A 23,131-nucleotide genomic window follows, 5' to 3' on the forward strand; every position below is an offset into this window, starting at 1 on the left:
CCTTGCTGCACTCTAATACTTTTACATGAAACCCAAAAGCTGTCAAACGCGAGAGTTCAGACTTCCATTCTTACTGGTACTGTTCAGGACACACCTCCATGAGAAGGAACGGGGCAGCTTTTCATTGCAAGCAAGAAATGTTCCAAGCAGTGGAAAATTTTATCAATGATCAGTAATCAAGTCATGACCTCTGATCTCCCAAGAAAGGGAAAGGGTGGGCTGCATAGCAATATTATTTATTTATTTATTTACTTAGATTTTACTTGGATGACTTATACTCTGCTGAGGTACCTCTTCCTTAGATCCTCCTTGTCATTTCTACAGAACAGAACTGTACTGTACAAAACAGAATCTGCCACATTACAAAGCATTTAAAAAGTATTCCTTCTTGAAAAAGGATTAGAAAATAGAAGGGAATGGGCATTAAAAAAAATTAGCTCATATAAACTAATTTCGGAGAATTGTGTGACTCGATGTAGCGGGGAAATCTTAACATTTAATGTTATCCTGCGAGTTGCACTGATCAATTTCCACTTTATATTCAGCAACAAACAAAAAAACTATTCCTGAGCAAATGGAACCAGTTCCTACTGGTCCCCTCTTGCACCATCGAATTGCTTAACTCAAGGATCTTCCCCACACTTTCACGGCGGCGGTGAACTTCTGCTCTGGGACAGACAAAGACCTGCAGATGTCCTCCGCCCAGAGCCCACGACCCCGCGATGCGCTCTTACAGGCGCGGGTCGCTCATTCCGACAGGTGACAGGTGACCTCGGCGAGCCTTTTCCATCGGCAGGAGCACCCAGCCGAACTACAACTCCCAGACTGCTCTGCGCAGGCGCTCGCTCTTCTGCAAAGCCAGGCTCGGGCTCGGAACTACATTTCCCAGGGGGCGCTGGCTGTGTACGAAGGCCTGGGATGGGGGAGCTGTTTGCATAGGACGGATTCGGGAGGCGAAGAGGGCTCGTGCCTGCATGCCCGATTGACAGGTTTGGGGGCACCTGGATGAGGGCTGTCTGGAGAGACCCCCCAGGTAAGCCCCACTCTGGAGCAAGAGGGGCTGGAGACAAAGGAAGGAGACTGGGGTTGAGTGGGGAACAGATGGGCGCGTCGCTCTGAGAGTTTTGCACCAATGCGTGGAGGAGAAAGGGGTTGTGTTTGGAGAATCAGCGCACCTCCTGTGTGTGTGTGTGTGTTGATTGTGCACCTTCAATCCGTGGGTGCTCTCGTGTTGTCTTTTCGTGGTGGGAAAATGTCAGGGCTTTTAAAAAATGTGGAGGGGAATTTAAAAAAGGTTATGCAGTGTCAGATAGGGAAAACGTCAGAAAAACACTCCCCCCCCCCAATAATTTTGTCCCATCTTTCAAGTTCATATTAACTACAAGGCAGTCAGAACGTTTGCAGCCAAAGCCTAGAATCTAGTAGCACCCTGAAGACCAACAAGATTTTTGCTCAAGAAAATTTAAGTCCAGTTGCACCTTTAAGACCAACAAAGATTTATTCAAGGTGTGAGCTTTCTAGAGCATTGGACTCAATTGTTTTTGTGCTACTTCAGACCAACTCGGCTACCCGCTTGAATCTAAGATTTTTCACTGGTGTTAGTCTGCAGCAAAAGCCCTGGATTTGAATCTAGCAGCACTTTGAAGACCAACAAGACTTTTTTGCATAGAAGAAGAAAAAGAAGAAGAGTTGGTTCTTATATGCCACTTTTCTCTGCCAGGAATCTCAAAGCGGCCTACAATCGCCTTCCGTTTCTTCTCCCCACAACAGACACCCTGTGACGGAGGTGAGGCTGAGAGAGCCTTGATATTCCTGCTCGGTCAGAACAGCTTTATTAGTGCTGTGGCGAGCCCAAGGTCACCCCCCTGGTTGCATGTGGGGGAGCGCAGAATCGAACCTGGCATGCCAGATTAGAAGTCTGCACTCCTAACCACTACACCAAGCTGGAGGGTCAAAGTTCCCTTCATCAGATAACAATACAGTATGGCTAGGGATTTGTTCCATTTTCTCAGTCAAGCTGCCTAAAATTCCCACCATGGGCAAAAAGATAATGGTAACTCCATCGACATTCTTTCACTTTCAATGGGTGGATAAAGATAAACATTATTAATTCTTTGAAAAATAAAGCATGCCAATGTATTGTGCATTAATAATGATTGGTTCAAACCTCAAACTTTGTACTGTCAAAAAGGGCTGTTTTTTTAAACAATTAATTTCGCACTGTGCCTAAAATGTTATGACCTAGTATTTAAATAAAAGTTACTTTGAGCGATGCAACACTTAATTCATCTTTGTCTCTCAAGGATTAGAAATTAGGATGCAAAAGGCCAGAGGAGTGTATCTATTGATTTACTGGTCACTGCCTTTACAAAGAAAGACAGGATGGCTGTTTGAGATATAGCAGGGTGTTGATGTAGAATATGAGCACAGTCCATTGAACTTCTGATAATTCAAAGTGGAAACCTTTTACTAAAAAGCTCGTGCCACTTTTATTAATTGGGTTTTATTCCCTGCCAAGAGTGTATAAACTCACTACCTGCAGGAAGTGAAGGATTCAATATGACAGGTACAGCTTTATAAACTGTTGTGCCTGTGGTTTATCTACAGTATCACTGAAAAAGAGATTAAAGAAATGAAATCATCAACTTTGGTTTAAGAAAGAGAAATTCCTATTGCTCTTCTTTTCTTTCTGTGATCAAATAAGAGGTCATTTTTTTTGTCCAGAGGCAAGTAGCAACCTTTTAAACTTGATTGCATATAATTGAAACTAGGGCTTAATGTCAGACACGGAATGAAACAATGCTGCTTGCTTCAAACATATTGTCACAATTGGGTTTCTGAAAGTTCAGGCAATGTCAGTGAATAACCCCATGCTCCTTCTTTCAGTTGCTTCTACAGTATGCTATGACTTCATAAGATGAGCCCAGATCAATGGCCCTTCTAGTCCGTTGCACATGACCAACTGTGTTTCCCTAGCAAATTCATAAACAGGGCATGAAGGCGACAGTCCTCCTTTTGCTGCTGCTCTCCAGCTACTGGACTTGAAATCTAGGGTTGCCAACATTCAGGGGGAGCCTGGAGATCTAGAAACAAACAATTTCCAGACTACACAGATCAATTCCCTTGGAGAAAATTGATGCTTTGGAAGGGGGACTGTATGCTGTTATACCCAACTGAGGTCCCTCTTCTTCCAAACACTGACCTCCTCAAATCTCTAGAAACTTTCCAACCCAGAGCTGGCAACCCTAGTAGACGCACTTTGCCTCTGAGCATTTAGCCACCGTGGTTGATAGGCTGTGATAGTTCTTTCCTCCATGAATCCTGAAAAATCATAACGTTTTAAGACTAAAACTTCATTGAAAACAATGAAGTCTACTGCTATAAATTGATGCTGGATTTTCCATCTGCATGGCCTCTAAAGAGCAGTGCTTGCTGCAGAACGGCACCATAGAGTGCAATTTTAAAGATTTTATTTTACAATCCTTGCTACTGCCTAATTTTCCTGCAGAGGTTATTTTTTAGAGCATAGATTTGCTGCGTCTGCCGCATTGTTAGGAGCAACTGTTTTTCTCAGAAGTCAGTTCCACCTCATTATATTCAGGGAGGTGGGGATTAGTCATTAATAGTTGTGGCTAGGATTTCAATTAGATTGTTGTGTTGAAACAAGCAGTAGCTAAAGGTAAAGGTATCCCCTGTGCAAGCACCAAGTCATGTCTGTCCCTTGGAGTGACGCCCGCTAGCGTTTTCATGGCAGACTCAATACGGGGTGGTTTGCCAGTGCCTTCCCCAGTCATTACCGTTTACCCCCCAGCAGCAAGCTGGGTACTCATTTTACCGACCTCAGAAGGATGGAAGGCTGAGTCAACCCTGAGCCAGCTGCTGGGATCGAACTCCCAGCCTCATGGGCAGAGCTTTCAGACTGCATGACTGCTGCCTTACCACTCTGAGCCACAAGAGGCTCTTAAGCATTAGCTATGCTGCAGCAAAAGGAGGACTATAAGACCATTTCTGCATTAGAGGCTTTGTGCTGGGATGCAGGCTAGAGTTTGAGCTGGGGAACATTGCCCTGCCTTTTCTTGCTTCCACACGGGGGAGCATTTGGCCTGATGCACCTTGTCCACCCTGGCTTTGTGCTCTGCATGGGAACCAGGGCAGTGAAAGTCCAAGTGCAGAAACGCTGAGACTAACAGATGTATTGTGGAATAAATAAGCTTTCATTGACTAGAGCCCACATTGTTGGATGCAAGATGTTAGTTACATAGTAAGTAGCTTTTTTGCTATGGAGAAAGGTTTGGTGATATTGCCTTTATCATCCATTGAATAAACCAGCAATTCAGTGATTGGCCATTTGTATTATAATTAGATGATGATCTCAAGATACTTCCTGTTTACAAGACAGCCATGACCTCTTGAAAGGTTGTGACGTAATGCTAGGATGCTTGTGATCTGCTAGGAAGTTGGGTTCTCGTTAAGTGTCGCAAGAACGTTTTGGCTACTGAGCAGCTATCATTTGTCAATTATAGTGTGACGAAATAGTTTTCTGGCATTGTTACAGTATTGTAAAAGCTGATATATGTGTAACTCTCCTTTTCCTTATTGATCCCCATAACCTATCCAATCATTCTGTTCATTGCACAGGGAAGCAAAACGGAGATTTTCCTGTTTTGCCATACCTTATGAACCTTAATGCTTTGGACAGATGGGGGATGAGACAGTCCTTCTCTCCCTGAAACCCGGGAGAACTGCTGCCAGTTTGAGAATAGTTTAATTCAGCATAAGGCAGCTTCATGGGTTGCCAGCTCTGGGCTGGGAAATACCTGGAGACTTTTGTTCACCTGTGTGTCCTTTCTAGTGGGAACGAACGCTTTTCCCGTACCGTTTGCTGCCGTTCACTCATGGCAGCCTTACGGATGAATGTGCCATTAGTACGAGCCTTAGGGGAGTGGCGGGATATAAATCTAATAAATAAATAAATAAATAAATATTTGCTCCCAAGTCTCCCATTTGAGCTGTCTTGATCCCGGATCGCTCTCTTATCTTTCAATTCTGATATCTGATTTGCCTAAATGTAGCAGTGGCCTTTATTCTTTTCCCCGCGAGAGGAGTGAAATGTTAAATGACTTTATGCACATTTCTGAACGGGATAATCTCCAGGCCTGGGCCAAAGGCACGCGTCTCCATAGCAACCCTGGATCTCCCTCCGCCCTCCTCTCCAGGGAGGGGAATGCTCCAAAGAGCCCGGCCCTTTTCTGGTTCCTCATTGCGCTTGCTCGGTTCCGGCGGGCTCGCGCGAGACGGCGCATGCGTCTTCCGCCTCCTTCTTCTCCCCCCCCCCTCCCCGCCGTCTGGCTCCGGGCATGCCGGAGGGAGGCAGAGCCGTCTGGCGCGCGTGCGCAGTGGCTCCTGGCCGGTGTTTCGCCGTCGCTGCCTTCGCCCGAAAATCGCTTGAGCTTCCTGGTGGCCGGAGTGGCCCGACGTCGTCCCGCGTCTGTCGCCGCCTGGGTTCAGCCCCGCCACCGCCGCCGCCACGGACTCCGAAGGCCCCGGGCCGGCAAGTATTGCAATCCACGCTGCCCTCTTCCCTAATTGCAAGCTGCTTTTGCCCTTCCTTACACCCCCATGCAGGAATTGGCCCTGGGGACACTCTGCCTCCCCCCTCCCCAAATGTAAACTAGGCTTAGTATAGAATAGCACTGTCTGAAGAGCAGGGGTGGCTCTCCAGGGGCCCATGGACTACAATGACCATGAGCCCCTGCTAGCAGGGGCTCATGGTCATTGTAGTCCATGGGCCCCTGGAGAGCCACCCCTGCTGTAGAGACACTGCGGGATAAATCCTGGTTCGACTGCTGTTGCTCTTTCAGAGAATATGAAGCTGCCCCTAGAGCCACATAATAGACAGTAGTTGTAGTTCATTGCAGTTGGGTCAGGATAGACTACACGGGTCTGGTCCGGCAGGCTGTCCTCTAGTGAACATGTATCGGCGCAATGTATAAATATCCTCTTATGCTGTTGTAAGGCAGCTTTGTGTGTTTATGTGGCGTTTCTCCTAGCGAACGTGTGAAATGCAGCGAACGTATATCAACGTAATATATAAATATCCCCTGTCTTGCTGTTATAAGGCAATCATGCCATTGGTCAGTTTGGGTTTAATTTGTCTGTTCTTATATGAACATAGAATCCTAGAGCTGGAAAGGACCTCCTGGGTCATCTAGTCCAACCCCCTGCACTATGCAGGACACTCCCAACCCTCTCGCTCATCCACTGTCACCTGCCACCCCCTTGAGCCTTCACAGAATCAGCCTCTCAGTCAGATGGCTCTCCAAGCCTCTGTTTAAAAATCTCCAAAGATGGAGAACCCACCACGTCCCGAGGAAGCCTGCGAAATGCAATGAATGTATATCAACGTAATATATAAATATCCTCTGTCTTGCTGTTATAAGGCAGCTTTGTGTTCCTATGGTGTTTCCCCTAATATAATGTGAAATGTAATGAATATATATCAACGTGGTGTCGTGGTTAAGAGAGGCAGCGTCTAATCCGCTGAACCGGATTTGGTTCCCCCATTCCTCCATGTGCAGCCAGCTGGGTGTCCTTGGGCTAGTCACTGTTCTCTTGGGGCTGTTCTTGCAGTGCAGTTCTCTCAGAACTCTCAGTTCCATCTGCCTCACAGACGGTCGGTTGTGGGGAGAGAAAAAGGACAGGTGTTTGTAAGCTGCTTTGGGGCTCCTTCGGGTAGTGAAATGCGGGGTACTAAAAAAATAGCTCTTCTCTCTCTTCTTCTATACAAATATCCTCTGTTATTTCATTTGTGTGTTGATATTATTGCCGTATAGCATTTGTATTACAAGTGGTGATCTCCCTAGTGAACATTTGTGGTCGCTGTGATAGCACCACAAAGTATTTATATTATAGACCATGTTGCTTCTGATGAAAATGGAAAGTTGCTTTAGACTGAGCCATACCGTTGATCTGCCAAGCTCTGTGATATTGGACTGGCAGGGTTCTGTAGGGTCTCAGGCAAAGGAATACTTTCCCTAACAGTTACTCCCTGAAGTTCTTTTAATCTGGAGATGCTGTAGGCTGAATTTGAAATTTCTTACCTGAATGATATGGGCTTGCTACTTTGCTTCAGCCCCTTCCGGAAGAACCAGCTTGGTGTAGTTGTTAGGAGTGCGGACTGAGCCAGGTTCATTTCTGCACTCCCCCACATGCAGCCACCTGGGTGACCTTGGGCTTGCCGTAGCACTGATAAAGCTGCTCTGACCAAGCAGTGATATCAGGGCTCTCTCGGCCTCCCCTACCTCACAGGGGGAGAGGGAAGGGGATTGTAAGCCACTTTGAGGCTCCTTCAGGTAGAAAAATGCAGCATGTAAGAACCAACTCTTTTTCTCATGTCTCTTTGGCTGAGACTTGCATCTTTCCAAGCTCATGCCCAACTTCTTCTTTTATGCCATGGAGAACATGGTCAGACCCATCACTTTTCTTGGCTTTGCTGTGCACAAAACTCTTGTTATCTAGCTTTACAACAAAAGGTGTCTCCCAATCCAGCTGATGATGTTGCTTGCAGATGGTGTTCATCAATGAAAATAAGACACAAGCCCTGTCCCTAGGCTTTCAAAAATTAAATTTCGAGACACACCAAGGAGTGGAAGGAGGGGTTGGTCTGATGAGGCTAGAACCAAGAGGCAAGTTATTTGCTGTTCATGTTTATTCAGCTCCAGATAAATGTTCAGTAGCTGGAGCTTTTGTTGGCGTGGATGTGGGGCAGCTGTCCAGCAGCACTTGTGCTGTGGTTGGTAATATGCAACAAGGACTTGAGATGAAGGTCTATCTGGCACTTATCGTGTTGAGTCTATGTAATGAGAGCTTGCACCCATTTCTGCACCCTGCTATGCCCTCCTCCTCCCCCCCTGTAGATGACCTCCTTTTCTTGGCACTCCCCAGCAGCCGTGACCTTCTTGAAGTGATCTTCCTCATTCTCGGCCACTGTTGCAATTATGAGTTGGCCTTTCTGCAATCTAATTGATGCTGAAAGGATGAATCTGAATCGTGGCTCTACCAGTTTGGACTGCTAGTTGAAGCTCATTGGATGCGATACTTCTCCAGACAAAAATCCTTCCCTGCACATAGAAAACTTGTGGACTGGGGAGAAACCCTAGGCTTTGTGCTATTTAGCTTCCCGTGTTCAGGAAATACACTTTTTATTTGGCTCATGGGCGTATTCCATAGTGTGAGCCCTACCTGCAGCCTGAAATGATCAATTTTTAAAAATTCTTGGCCATTAAGTCACAACTTATCTATGACGATCCCATGGGGTTTTTCAAGGCAAGAGGCGTTCAGAGATGGTTTGGAAATGATCTGCCTCTGTGTTTCAACTCTAATATTCCTTGTTGGGGTCCTTTCTACTGACCAAAGCCAACCCTGCCTAACTTCTGAGATCTTGCAAGTCACTAGAGATCACATTAGTTCTGTTTTGAATACAGGTGTGAATCAATGGGAACAGTGACCTGCTTTCTGCCTGCTACATTTCTATCTTGTCCTCCCTCCAAGGAGACCTGGGTGGCATACCTGGTTCTCCCCTGTTCTTTTGGATCCTTACCACAGTCTTGCCTGATAGGTTATGACGGGGAAGAGAAACTGCCCAAGGTCATCCAGTGATTTCAATTGAATGCAGGTCTCCGCAGTCCCAGTTCAACACAAACGGTTTCAAGTCTTGAACCATTGTGTCAGTTCTGTTTCACATAGAAGTCTCAAGTGCACATTAAATAATCCCAGACCCCATCTTCCTCTTCAGAAGCTTTCCCCCTTGATTAGCCCCACTTCTTATAATTGGTTCATCATTGCTTTGCCACCTTTTGCGCTGCCATGAAAGACGTTTCCCAACTGAGTTTAGTCACTGCTGTGCTACGTACGAATACGGACACATGTGCAAGGCTTTGATTTGGTTGATTCAAAATTTGAGAGAGAGAGAGAGAGAGAGAGAGAGAGAGAGAGAGAGAGAGATGTTCCATAACAAAGGTGCATGAAAGAGTTTCAGACCTCAGGTCAGAACTTTCAACCCCTACCCACCCTTCTGCAGATTCTGCATTCAGGCTGAATGATGCAAAATGGATAATTCACACATAGCTGTTCATGAGGTTTGAATGGAGAATGCAAAGTTTTAAAAGGTTTAGGTAAATATACTCACATTTTTTTAGAGGAGAGGAGTGGAAAGAAAATATGGAAATTAGAGTTTTAGAGGACCCGAATGGTTGGCACCATTTTGGTGTATCTGTGGGAGAGGGAGATGTTTGGGGATATTAAAGTCATCCTGGCCATCCAGGCTACCCTCCCTTGTTTCAGTGAAGGGGTCCCAAAGTATTGTCAGTATACAAATGTGTAGTATTGCTGCTGTTATGTTAACCTGCCTTTTCCTCCCTTCCTTCTCTCAGACTCTGCCAATTTCCCATCTCTTCACCATGAGAGAGGTTGGGATTCACTTCTTCCCTTCACCCTGTAGTTGATAGTTTTGGATTCGGAGGCGATGCTGGAGTAGAGATGGCAGATAGTGTCAAGATCTTCCTTAATGATCTCATTAGGGTAAGTCTTCCGCCACTCCCACCCCCTGCAACAAAGGTTGGCCCAGAATATGTGTGGGGGGGACTAAAATCAGGGCTCTGGGTCTTTCAGTATAACATATTGGGTTTTAAAGTCTGCGGATGAGGGTATTGGAAAAGCATCAGGCAAACTTTGCTATAGCAGCCAAGGCAAAAGGGGGACAGATTGTCTCTACTGGAGGCAGTGGATAGGTTTGATTAGGGACAATTGACATGAAGATCCCAGTGCAAGTCTCCCCAGCGTCCCATTCTGAGAAGTTGTGTGTCTCTTCCTCTGTTTGTGTAGCACATGTTCTTTATGCCCCTTTCCCCCATTGTTTGGTTTTCATAAAATGAACAGGTCACTTCTTTACTCCCCACTCTCTCAAAATGCAAGTATGGGTCGCATCCTGCACATTTGGGTTCTAAAGTAGAGAACTTCGTTTTCCTTTGAGCCCTTCCTCCACTTTTAGCCCATGAATGGGAATTCCATCTGTTTGCTTATGCAAGGGATCACCTTTTTGGCATCGGTCCTGCTCAGCCAAGATTGGGACCTCGTCATGGTGCTTCAGAGTAATAGATCAGGCGATTGGTCATGGACCTTTCAGCAGCATCTCTTTAGAGCATACTTTAAACCTCTCCGCCTGTCTCCTTTTGTTTTGGCTGCTTCCTCCTTTATCTTTCTTGGGACAAGAATAACATGCGTACTGACACGGGAACAAGTCCCAACAAATTAAATTGGTTTTACTTCTGAGTAATCATGTCTAGGCTGTCAGATTGTGAATCCCTTTTGGGCCTGTGCTGGATTCTTCGTTCTATTTTTTGAGTAATACAAGGCCCGCTGCTGTCAGAAGTAATGAATAGAAGTAGTATTTTTGTCACTGCACCTCATCCTTATAAATAAGTCTATAGAAGCTACTGGTCTACCCAGCCACATAGAGGCTATGCTAGTCATAGGCCACAGTTTCCTTTCTTGATTGTCTGGCTTCTTACTTGCCAGCGAGAGTTGAGAGGGGTTTCTCTTTGTTGAGGACAGACCCATAGTGGTGTGTATACATATTTGTCAATTCCTGTGGTTGTAGCCTAACTATTATACTCTAACACTTCGTAAGCCACGTTGCACACATCTGCTTAATTAAAACAAGTGGTGAAGTTGTAAAATGTAGCTTTGGGTTCAAAATCCTAGTTTGCTGGGCCAAGAACATAATGTGTGGGTTCCCTATTGGTGCAAATTCCAGTTATGCGAGCCCTATTAAATCACATTGTGCCTTCAGGTCAGTTACTGATGCACTTGTTAATTCCTGATAAGATACAGAAAGGGCTCTCCTTCATCTTTGTTTCACAGTCTCCTCTGACACGTTGAATGTAGGCCTGGTGCTTGTTTCTTTTCTTTTTTAAAATGTGTGCAGGGAATTAAGGATTCCATATGGGGGATTTGCACAATCTCTAAGCTTGATGCTCGAATCCAGCAGAAAAGGGAAGAGCAACGGAAAAGAAGAGCCAGCAGCATCCTTGCTCAAAGAAGAGCACAGAGCGAAGAGAGGAAGCAAGAGAAGTGAGTATCAGAGTGAGGGAACCTGGGGCGTTGGCTGTAAAAACGTGTTTTATTTACCAACACGAGAGTTACTGCCCAACCAGAGTGGATGTTGTAGTAACACCAATGGAGGTTTTTGACAATGACATTTGGGATAAATGAAAATCTGATTGGCATGTCCAGTGGATCTGGATCTGGGATGAGGATCTAGAAACTGGGTTCAAATCCCCAACATGCCATGGAAACTGGGTGGGTGATTGTGGGCCAGTCACATATCCTCAGCCTAACCTACCTCACAGGGTTATTGTGGGAACAGAAGGAAGGCGAATAAAATGACGTGAACTGCTTCTAAAGTCTTTCCTTGGGATGTAAATAAATGAAATATCTCTGGGGATTTTTCCCCTGGAATATGATTTAGGCTGACTATTTATCATTTTGCATTGTGACTCTTATTTGAGGCTCCCTGTGGTCCCCATCCAGAGATCTGATGGGAGCAAATACACATTTAGCTCCAGCAGTGCTGCAGCATTTGGCATGGAAATTGGGTTTTTCATGCATTTTGGTTCTGCGTCGGCTCACCCATTTTCCCTTATTGCCTTCCAGTGAACCCCGGATAGTAAGCCGGATATTTCAGTGCTGTGCATGGAATGGAGGAGTGTTTTGGGTAAGCATTTGGTGGCCAACAAAGATCAGGGTATCATTTGAAACAAATGCGTTGCTTAAACACCTTTATTTACACTGCTTGTTTAGATCATATTGCAAACTGAAGACACATACCAGCTAGACTCTCAGTCTCCTAGTCTTGCCTGAAAGAATCAGTTGTTCAACATATCATTTGAATATCATATATCATTGGAACCACCCCTAAGCCTCAGGGAAAGGCGGTATATAAATATAATAAAGAAAATAATAAAGAAAACAGCCAGAGTCCTGGTGGGACCACTTTTGAAAAAAAAAAGCTGAATAATGGACCCATCCAACTACTGCCCAGTATCCTATCTGCTATACCTGGGGAAAGGTAGCTGTGTGCAGGACCTGCAAAACAGATTTGCTCTGCTGCAGTGGTCCCCAACCTGCGGGCTGCGGCCCGGTGCCGGGCCGCGAAGGCCATGGCGCCGGGCCGCAGCTCCCTCTCCCCGCCCCCCCCCCTGCAGTAAAAAACTTACTGCGGGAGGGCGGGGAGAAGGAATCGGGGCCGGGCTGCACCTGTGCAGGCCGCGCCCGCGCGGCCCGCGGGTGCGGCCCGACCCGCGGGCGTGGCTCGCGGGCGCGGCCCGATCCGCGGGTGTGGCTTCCGGGCGCGGCCGAGCGCGGCTCGATGCGCGGGCATGGCCAGAAGCGTGGGCGTGGCCCGCGCGGGCTCGGCCCGATGCCCTGCCGGTCCCCAGCCTAATAAAGGTTGGGGACCACTGCTCTGCTGGACCTATGGTTGAGGCCTATAAATTCACCAATGAATCTGGCCTTCATGTCAATCTGACATTTATGTCAAATGCATATAAATGGACATATAACACAGCCAGTTTACCACCACACCTTGTGCTCCAACCCTTTGCCCCCTCCACCAGCGCCAAGGTAGGTAGTGGCTCCTATCCCTGAGGGATAACGTTGCAGGAAAGGATTTTAATTTGATTTATTCATTTAATTTTTTAAAATAACATTTGTTTGCACTGCATGTGATTATGTTTTATCTATTACGTTATTCTTTGCATTCTTTATATTGTAAACTGCTCTGAGCCCCTGGGAAGGCCAGTATAAAAATACAATAAATGAAATAAATATATGCTCCTTCTAGACCCTGACTTGGAAATTAAATCAAAGTCTTTAATACTAATAGACAGCAGCCAGCAGCAGCAGCCGGTTGACCCAGCCTGCAAAAGGCAATTGAACCTTTAGAGTATCTACCACATTTTGCAATTGCCTTAATAGATTAAGCCTCTTATCTCTGAACATCAACCCCTAATACTTCAGTACACCAAATCCAGAAATGGTCTCTGATGGACTGTTGCTGAAAGTGCTTTAGTTTTGAATTTTCACTTGCTGTGGTTGGTGTAATTGATGTTTCTCTCTTGATAATTCATTGAGCAATTTCATTTCCCATTTAAAATCTGTCCTGGCAGGTGATAAAATAGCGTGGAAGTCCTGAAAGGTTCAATGATGTATTTTGGCTGCACTTAAAGCTTCCAAACTCTCTGCTTCTGGCGTTCTGCGTTGAATATTTCAATACAAAATACATGAAGCCTGTATGAAATATTTAAATCACTATGCGCTATGGGGCTTTGCACATCCAGTTCAGACATCCTGGCTTTTATTTTAAAAGTACAAAGTAGGTTTTCTAGCCCTGATGTTTGCATTTGCATAGCAGAGTTTTAAAAGGTGGGGGTGATGTAAATTCGATGTAGTAGTTGCACAGGGTCAAAGCACAGAGCATTAGCCCAGTGCTGCAGGCTGTTCCTTGCTGTGACCGTCCCTCCAGCTGTGTGTCCCAATCTCTCCCCCCCCCCTTCAAATGTTTCAGCCCTATAAACTTTGCAGCAGTGGTGGATGTGCATAAGCACAGAGGGAGTGAACACAATATTCAGTGCATTATGAGGTATACAACCTGCGTGGCTGTTGCACTGGGAAATCAAAGTTGCGGCTTCTCATTAGTAAGATGAGATGGAAACAAAGACTGAACAGTTAATTACTCTCCCAAGTTGAGTTGCCGATGCCCTGGTGCGGCCTGGGTGCTTTGGGCTGATCTTGCACTGATCAGGGGGTTGGATTAGATGCCTTTCCAGCTCTAGGATTCTGTGATTCTATCTCCTGGAATTACAACTGATCCTCGTACTACAGAGATCTGTTTTCCTGGTGGGAATGATAGCTTTGAAGAGTTGACTCTGTTACATTGCATCTTTGCTGAGGTCCCTCCCCGCCCCCAAATTCTGCCATTCCCAGATTCCTCCCTCTCCCCAAATCTTCAGGTATTACCCAAGTGGGAATTGCAATTCTACCAGATTGGGCTTCAGGTGTGTTATTGCAAAAGCCATTTTTGAGTCATAATTTAGGATAGGTTTGCATGTGTTTATAGCATTTCAGTGTTCCTTGCTCCCCCCCCCCACCTCATTACTTGTGTTATGGCCGTGCACCTGCAGCTGACCTAGTGATTTTCCAGCCTTTTTGTAAAGCACATAGCAATACCATCTCTCTGTACTCTTGCTGAAAATTGGATTCTTCATTCATGCATTTCTGTGTGGTGGAGAACACCATGCATGGAAGAAGCGGTGGAATAAATTGTCTACAAACAAATGTGCAAATCTTCCCCTAGATCTCAGTATAACAGGCAAATTACTATGCTTACACCGTCATACTGCTTTAGTAATGTCTGTGTAGTGACTACTTTCTTTACTTCTTCCTCTAGCTTAGTCTCCTTTTGTTCTACCGTGTCTTTATACCTGCCCTTCAGTCAGCAACAGCACACATAATTGGTAAGTGCAAATCTGTGACATCAAATGTTTAGCTGCCACTCTATTTTTTAAATCCATGAATTCCTTGGGTCTCGGTCATCAGTCACTGTGTGTATGCGGGCCACTAATTAGTGGCACACCCATGGGAGTGTTGGGCTTCTGTTTCTCAATCAGCACCCCTTTGTGTTTTGTGACAAACCTTTCGAGAAAACGAGGGAGGTTTCGGAAGCACCTGAAGTGCAGCATGGGGACTGCCATTCAAAGGGGGAAAACATGTCTGAAGTTGTTCTTCATATCTCAGATATCTCAGATTCTTGGCGCTTCCCTCTGAGAGTATGAAGGTCTGTTCCTTTGTGCTGAATCATGCTATTTGCTAGTAATGTGTCTGCGGATTGTACTGAAGCATAAGTGGTTTCATCTGCATCTCACGGGAAGAAAGATTTCAAGCCTGATACACGGGTGTATAATCTTTCCTCTGAGCCATTCGTAAACGGAATGGCTGTTTGTTTCTGGCTAAACTGAACGCTATAGAATACCTGGCTTTGATTTCCCTTGTTTTTGCACATGCTCAAAAAATAAACAAACAAAACCCCCTAAGGAAAACCCTGTCATTTCCCCAGAGTGCTATGAATTCCTGAGAACCAAAACCTGCAGTTTGGATAGTGTTTGAGTAGAGCATTGGTTCTCAACCTGGGGGTCGTGATCCCTTTGGAGGTTGAGCGACCACCCACAAAACAGCCTTGCGGGGTAGATCGAGATAGAGCATTCGTCTGTCTGGAGCAGCGGAAAAGAGCGAGATCAGCATGGTGGGACAAGAGGCAGAACTGAACTGAGAAACCCCAGAAAGAAAACCAATTTATATACAATCCTGAACAATGGATCTTCACGCCATTGGTCAATTTTGGTTTAATTTCTGTGGTTGGGGTCACCACAACAGGAGGAACTGTATTAAAGGGTCACGGCAATAGGAAGGTTGAGAACCACTGGGTTAGAGCATTACTTCAGCTGTAGTTGAAGCTTCTTTTCACCTGTACTCTACGTGGCAAAATGCTTTCTCCATCCCTCTGTCCAGTCCTAGGCAAATAGACTTGGAAGTGAGTCCCAGTGGGTACCTTGGGGCGTATTTCCTGCGGAGCTTTGTGTAAGGCTGCACTACAGGGGTCCTACTAAAGACAGAGTCCTGACCTGGCTAGCCTGATCTCTGGGTTTGCCCTGGTCATTATTTGGATGGGAGACTATCAAGGAATAGTCTGCATAGAAGCAGGTGATGGCAAACCGCCCCCAAGCATCCTGTGGCCTTGAAAACCCTACCAGGTCACCACAAATCAGTTGTGACATGACGGCAGAAAACAGGCTTAGATGGAACAGAATCCTTATCTGATCTTGCTCAAAAACATTGCACCGGCCTCTTTGAACTGCTCTACAAATAAACATGTTCGTAGAAATGTGGAAGGCATATTCTCATGGCATTAGACAAAATGGAAGTACATCTGCTAGGATATTTTTGTAAGCTAGTAAACGAGCTGGCTGCAGCTTGGCTTTTTAAGGAAGCAAAGATATAAATACAACCCCGTCTGCTTTAACAGATTGTACTGATGCCAGAAGATATTCAGCTGCGGGGGGTGGGGTGGGAGGGGGGCAACTTTTAATGCCTAAAACCAGGGGTGGTCAAACTGCAGCCCTCCAGATTTACGTGGACTACAATTTCCATGAGCTCCTGCCAGCAAATGCTGTCGGGCTCATGGGAATTGTAGTCCACGGACATCTCGAGGGCCGCAGTTTGACTACCCCTGCCTAAGACGTATCTAAATCTGTGTCCATATTGATTAGGGTGGTTTGTCTCTGTTTGAAAGGCGACCCTTCATTACATGGTGATGTTTGGTCTTGGCTGGAGTTTATCCTCACCTCCATCTTCAGTGCTCTTTGGGTCCTTCCTCTCTTTGTGCTCAGCAAAGTGGTCAATGCCATCTGGTTTCAGGTAGGTGATCTTGCCGAAAAGGTGATGCACTTTCCCACGGTTGGGAACAAAAGCCCCACTTAGCAGCTGAGAGGCTTAAATGAAGCACTTTGTTTCATGTGTTCAGGGTGGAGGATATCCCACTAAGGGCTTAGACAAACCAGCCAGTTTTTCTAAGTTTTTCTAGCCCCCAGCCCCATGAAACATTGAACATTGAAAGCGGTCTCTAGCTTTAAGAAGGAAATAGCAGAATCTTGAAAGCCAAAACTGCTGTGCTAACTTTCAGGGCAGCTGTAAATATGACTGACTTTTTAAAAAAAAAGGAATTTTACTTGGCTAAGAAGTTTTGTTTGCGTTTCAGGACATCGCTGACCTAGCATTCGAGGTGTCGGGGAGGAAGCCTCAGCCGTTCCCCAGTGTTAGTAAAATCATTGCGGACATGCTGTTTAACCTCCTCCTGCAAGCTCTTTTCCTTATCCAGGTAAGAGCAGAGAAGACCCACCTGAGGGAACACGTACTCAGCATCTGATGGGACCCACAGATATCAACCCATCGCAGGAGTGTCCTGACCAGAGAAAACTATGACCGGATGACTCTAGAAATGAGTCAAGCCTCTCTCGTTCCTCTTGCCTCATCCTCCCAAGCTACTAGTCCATATGTTCTAGTTGATGGTTATTCCTCAGCCCAAAATAACGACAGTCCATCAGCGCCTATGAACATGGGCAAAACTAGGGAATAGTTCATTGCGTGGAAGTCACAGCCATGCTCCTGGGAGCTGCATGAGGCCAATCTCACCACTCGGGTTTATAGCAGGGGTAGTCAAACTGCGGCCCTCCAGATGTCCATGGACTACAATTCCCAGGAGCCCCCTGCCAGCATTTGCTGGCAGGGGGCTCCTGGGAATTGTAGTCCATGGACATCTGGAGGGCCGCAGTTTGACTACCCTTGGTTTATAGTATGTCAGAAGTGATGGCCTCAAGAAGCCTCTGAGTTACAGGCAAGGATAGTGACTAGGAAAGTCCTGTGGTTCAGTTGTGGCAGAGCTGGGTGAGTGGGGGACAACTAAAGGCTTCTTCAGCTCTGTCTCTTCTTGTGCATCTGCTGCGGTATGAAGAAATTTTCTGTTTGCAGAGAGGGGCGGAAAAATTAAACCTGAAGTCCCTGCCTTCTCCTTCCTCACAGGGGATGATTGTAAGCCTGTTTCCCATCGATATCATTGGCCAGCTGGTCAGCCTGCTTCACATGTCGTTGCTCTATTCGCTGTACTGTTTTGAGTACCGCTGGTTTAACAAAGGTGAGCAATTTCCCTTCCCTTCCATTGTTGCCAGATGACCATTGCAGGGCACGATCGGACAGGTGGGCACATCGCTGAAAAATTCCTCGGGAAATGTCGAATAGACTGACTCATGGTATAGTTTGGTTTCTGCTTTCACAAGATCGCATTCCTGTGCTTCAGCAGTAGGTAAATTGCGTGGAAAGGTTTGACGTTCCCAGAGAGATGAGTTACTGCTGTAGGGGTGTTTCCACGTGACCTGCCCCCTCCGATGTGGTTTGTGCTTAGATATTAATGGTGCAACTGAGAGAAGACAGGTTCAGGTCTCTCCCTGCCTGTGAAGCTCACAGGGTGACGTTGATGAATTCTTAGCTTCACAGGTGTTTTTGTGAGTCTAAATTGGGGGGGGGGGCAAACTGTGGCCCTCCAGATGTCAGCATTTGCTGGCAGGGGCTCATGGGAATTGTAGTCCATGGACATCTGGAGGGCCACAGTTTGCCCACCCCTGGTCTAAATGTCTGTGGGACGATAACTGTGCAAGACAGCACCATCGTGGAGTGGTGGTTAACATGCCGTACTAGGGTGACCCAGGTTCAAATCTCCATTCGGCCGTGAATCTCAGTGGATGATCTTCGGCCAGACAATTTTTCTACGAGTACATTTCTCAGAATGTGAGATCAAATATATCTTGTTTATTTCATTGAACGCTTTATGTTGGCTTTTTGTCTTGTCAGGAATTGAAATGCATCAACGGTTATCCAACATTGAAAGGAACTGGCCCTATTATTTCGGATTTGGTTTACCACTGGCTTTTCTCACTGCAATGCAGTCATCTTACATTATCAGGTATTTCTGCTTTGCTCTTGATCGAGACACCAGCCCTGTTCACATTATGGCGAATGCACATGAAATCTGTGTACAGGGTACACTTGATTCTCCTTTGCATGTGTGTGGGTTAACTCTCATGTTACCTTCAGGGTTTTTTTCCAAATACTGGTCCCTGATTTCATTTGTAAAGTGAATGAATGTTTCTTGCAAACGGGTGCATGCATGTACAGGCAGCATGTACGTGTGTCCGCTGTAACTTGTGAACAGAGAGTACTTGCCTATTTTCAATCCCGTCAGTGATATATCTCCGCCTGCAACTGTCAGTTTCACCATCTTCGCAATTAACGAGTTGCTTGGGTAGTTAAGCAGCTTTAATAATATACCCAATATTGATGTTGGTGAAGCATCTGGGTTTGGAGAAGGAATGTATTTCTCAGGATGGGGTTTTGCTGTGTCTGCAGCAAAACTCTGCAAGAAAACAAGGTATGCAAAACGCAGTTGCTCTTTATTCTAAATCTCCATGAACAGTTGGCTTTCTTCTGCCTGATGGCACCATGTGTAAATGTAAACATGCTTGTGCTAAAGTTGTTGTAAAGCTAGCTGTTCATTGGACTGTGGAAGCTTACAGAGAGCTCCCTAGGACAAATTCTGTAACTTTTTTTACTGCATGAATCTGTCAGTGGAACCCTTCTCCTACTACAAGGATCTTCTAATGGACTACATCTTTCTCTTTTCAGCGGCTGCCTGTTCTCCATTCTTTTTCCTCTGTTTATTATCAGCGCCAATGAAGCAAAGACCCCAGGAAAAGCATAGTACGTACCTCTGCCCCACCCGCCTCAGGTTTATTATTGAGAAGCAGGTGGGGAGATGGGTTTATCAAGCTGCATGGGGGTGGGATCACCAAGGAGCCAGCTCACTTCTGGCCGTCTTTCTCGCTGTTTCCTTCCATGTAGTGATCTAGCTCACGCTGTGTGCTCTGAGTTGATGACTAAGTCAACAAAATCTCTTTTGGAAGGGCTCTTAGAATGTGCTTGCTTTTTGACTTGGGAAAACAGAGTTAACCGATGCCATGTAGTGGGTTAGGCCCTGTCATGTGCTGTCATGGTCCATTGGCATGAATTCTGACTACTCAGACTGGCAGCAGCTTTCCAAGGTCTCAGGCGGAGGTCTTTCACATCACCTACGGCCAGATCTTTCGACTGGAGATGCCAGGGATTGAATCTAGGACCTTCTGCATACGAAGCCGAGGTTTTACCACTTAGCCACAGCCCTTCCCTCTGATTGTTGCCCTTCCCAGTCTCTCTTGTTGTTATCCTCACTTCCCTCGCAAAATGGTTGTGAAGCTAAAATGAGGAAAGGAGAGCAATATGTACCGCCCTCAGCTCCTTGGCGAAAGGGTGGGATAAAACTGTATTAGATGAATGGTGTGGGACCAAGCAAGGTCTGTGGTTTGGTGGCAGAACATCTGCGTGGCGTAACAGAAGGCCCCAGGTTCAATCCCTGGCATCTCTTCATCTGGAATCCTGGACAGTTACCATGAGTCTGGATGGCAGTTTCATCAATGCCTGTGCATTCTTTCCCCCGTCCTCCTCAAGCCTGCCTGTTAACATGGGTGGTTAAGACACTTTTGGTGACATGTCACTTCCAGGGGTGTGGCAGGGAGGCGTGGCCAGTTGATCTAACTTCTGGGGCTCTTCAAAGCCTGGAAAATTATTTCAGGGGCTCCTCCAAGGTCAAAAGGTTGAAAAGGCACGTCTTACTTTCAGGCTGCTAACAGTTCTCATTGGGGATGACTAAGCAGAGCAGAATTTGGGCCACGGTGGGGATGAAAGGCATGTGACTCAGTGCAGAGGGCCTTGAATAGTAGCTGATGGCCACCTGTTCTTGTGTTTCAGCCACTTCCAGTTGCGCCTCTTTTCCTTGGTGGTCTTCCTTAGCAACAGACTCTTTCACAAGACGGTCTACCTTCAGTCCACCCTCAGCACCTCTTCGTCAGCTGACCGGATGCCCTCGCTGCACACCTCGCCTGCCAGGCAGAAGGCAACTTTAGCACACTGAACCCTAACCAAAGTGGGGAGGCAGGAAGAGCGCCGTTCCCAGCTGCTGTATACATGGGCCTGTGATCCAGGGAAGGGCAGTAATTGTTCTGCCAAGGGGGCTTGTGTGTGTGTGTGTGTGTGTGTGCTTTTACCCCCCACTGCACACACATTGTCATCTTAAGCTCCCGTTGGGCACAGGTTTTATGTCACACCGCGCGTGTGGATAGAAATATCACTCGAGGGGAGGGAGGAAAGGGAGCTGAAGAAGATTCTGGGTTTTTAAACATCTTTGTGAGTTTTTTAAAAAGTCAGGTTCTTTGCTTGTTTTGTAGCGTGTCACGGACCTGTGCCTGTACATTTTTTTGTATATTCTCTCTCTCTCTCCACCCACCCATCCCGCCGTTCCCTCGGTGCCATCTCCTCCCCCCTCCCCCGGATGAGTGGATTTTGTAATGCATATTTTTTGTCGTAGCTTTGTGATGCCGATGGGGTCTCTCCAGTGAACTGTACCACAAACGTTGGGTTTCTTGATGGTCATAATTCTTTGTATATTGTATAACTCAGGTCAGGGTTTTGTAATCGCTGTTGTGCTAAAATGAGAAAAGAGAGCGGATCATGTAACTGCAGGCACAAGATTATGAGGACTTGGGAGGAACTCCCTCCCCCCCCCCCCCCCTCCTTGATATCCAACAGTGTTGACTGACAAAGTTAGGTGGAATCTCCATAGAGGATATGGACTGCTGCCGCTGACCTTTGTTAGCAAAAATGATGCACTTCTGAAGGATGAAACGGACTCCTAACCTCAACAGCAGAATGTAGGGATTTAAAAAAAAATCTACATTTGTAGAGCTTTTTGAAAAAGCATCTTTTGAATGTTCAAAGGGAAATAGAAAAAGCGTACGGGTAAAGTCAGGAAGCATGTCATCTCTCTGGTTGGAGTAGTAAGATTTGCAATATGATGTTTGGTCTTGAAACTAGCGTATGCTTCTAAAAATTAGTGTCTTCATGTATCTTGTTGGCAATTGACGGGAGGGGGGGAAACAATGAAGGCACTTAATGATGTTGGGGGGGGGAGGGGAGGAAATGAAAGGGCTTCTAAAGGGTTCATGCACAAGGTTTCATTATCTTGCTATGCCAAGATATGGTGGATTCATCTTTGTAGGCAAAAACGGCCTGTCCGAGTTGTGCTTAGAAAGCCTCCGACTCAGATTCGCAAATCTGCCCCGCAGTTGTTGCCCTGGCCAAGTCCGAACGGCGTAAGCGGAAGTGCTCCCGTGTGGTTGTAGCTGCAGCCAGCACTACTTGCTGGACAGATGCAGATAGTTGACCTTGGTGTGTCTGTCCGTCTGTGTGTACATATGTAATTGTGTATGCACAAAGGGAGCAAGGTGGATCCTGATTTTAGACAGTGTTTCTCATGCATGTCAGACTTTTGTAGGGCTGGAAACTATTAATTTTTTAAAAGTCCATTGGTTTTGTTTTGTTTTTTGCAGAACAGAGGTCAGTCTACAGGTAATTTTTTTCTCCTCTAGTATTTTCACACTGAAATATTAAATGAAAATGGGAAAAAGCAACTCAGAGTGCTTTTGTGACTCTTATCAAGAAACAGATAACCCTGCTGGATAAGGTGGAAGGTGAGGGAATTGTCCTGGTAGATGAACTGATATTTCTTGTAAAGCAGACTGCCTGGATGCCTGATAGTGGGATGAGGGGTATCCTCTCTACCTAAAGGACCACCTGCATCTCCAAAAGCTACAGGTGCACACAAATTGCTTGGAAGTTGGTGTTCTTGAGTTCTATGGAACTTATGCCTTAACAGATATTTACAGATCATGGCTGGGTCTGGTAGCCGTCTTTAATTTAAGACTAATCCCACCACAAAATTACCTGTAACAAGATAATGTTTAGACTAATTGCACCTCTATTAATAACGGTGTTAATCGTTCTTTAAACTCAAACTCGCTATTGTAAGTGCATGCTATCTTCAGTCATATCTAATGAACAAATTGAATAGTTTTTACTTCTAAGCTGTGACTTTCTTTTAAAATTCTGACTGGTTTGCCATGTTAAATTCTTAGTCTATTTGTCAGCAAATAATTTTTCTATAATTGCAAATATTGTAAAGCTTGTACATTTTTTTTTGTTGGAAGGAAATTTTTTGAGAAAATATCAAGAAATCTGGGCCGGTCTGTAAGTTCTTCACATTTCAAGTCTTCTTAATTAACCCCCCCTACACAAAATATGAGTTTGCTATAGATGAAACTTGGGGTCCTGACCCCAAGTGGGGTCGCCTGGCCCCTTCCACGTGGTCGCCAGGACAGATTGGCGGCGGCAAGTGAAGAAAACTGACAAGCCTTTTGGGAACAAGGCAGTTCTGTGGCACCATGCCTTCTTGAGGACAAGAGGTCAGAGGACAGTCTACCTTTTCAGGAAATTTCTTTCCAGATCAAGTGTGGGGAAGATGCAACACCTGGTTTGCATG

At 45.9% G+C, this 23,131-nt stretch overlaps 1 protein-coding gene across 2 annotated transcripts; it reads left to right on the forward strand.

Moving 5' to 3' along the window:
* Positions 1 to 874: 874 nt before the first annotated feature.
* Positions 875 to 22,843, forward strand: EI24 (EI24 autophagy associated transmembrane protein). 2 transcript variants are annotated; one of them, XM_077305391.1, is made up of 11 exons: positions 875 to 1,033; positions 9,432 to 9,579; positions 10,985 to 11,130; positions 11,713 to 11,773; positions 14,507 to 14,573; positions 16,406 to 16,530; positions 16,871 to 16,990; positions 17,692 to 17,803; positions 18,517 to 18,628; positions 19,348 to 19,422; positions 20,506 to 22,843. In XM_077305391.1, exons 2-11 carry the CDS (start codon positions 9,538 to 9,540, stop codon positions 20,666 to 20,668), a joined length of 1,023 nt encoding a protein of 340 aa, XP_077161506.1. In that variant the 5' UTR covers positions 875 to 1,033; positions 9,432 to 9,537; the 3' UTR covers positions 20,669 to 22,843. The 2 variants fall into 2 exon arrangements, with proteins under 2 accessions (XP_077161506.1, XP_077161507.1); XM_077305392.1 differs by lacking the exon at positions 875 to 1,033 and adding an exon at positions 5,331 to 5,551.
* The last annotated feature ends 288 nt before the right edge of the window (positions 22,844 to 23,131 follow it).

This window comes from Paroedura picta, chromosome 12 (genome assembly GCF_049243985.1).
Source record: "Paroedura picta isolate Pp20150507F chromosome 12, Ppicta_v3.0, whole genome shotgun sequence".
NCBI classification, from domain to species: domain Eukaryota; kingdom Metazoa; phylum Chordata; class Lepidosauria; order Squamata; family Gekkonidae; genus Paroedura; species Paroedura picta.

Coding starts and splice junctions, on each gene's coding strand:
- EI24 (XM_077305391.1), top strand. CDS start 9,538: ATGGCAGATAGTGTCAAGATCTTCCTTAATGATCTCATTAGG. Junction 18,629..19,347: donor CAGTCATCTTACATTATCAG/GTATTTCTGCTT, acceptor TTCTCTTTTCAG/CGGCTGCCTGTTCTCCATTC. Junction 19,423..20,505: donor AAGACCCCAGGAAAAGCATA/GTACGTACCTCT, acceptor CTTGTGTTTCAG/CCACTTCCAGTTGCGCCTCT.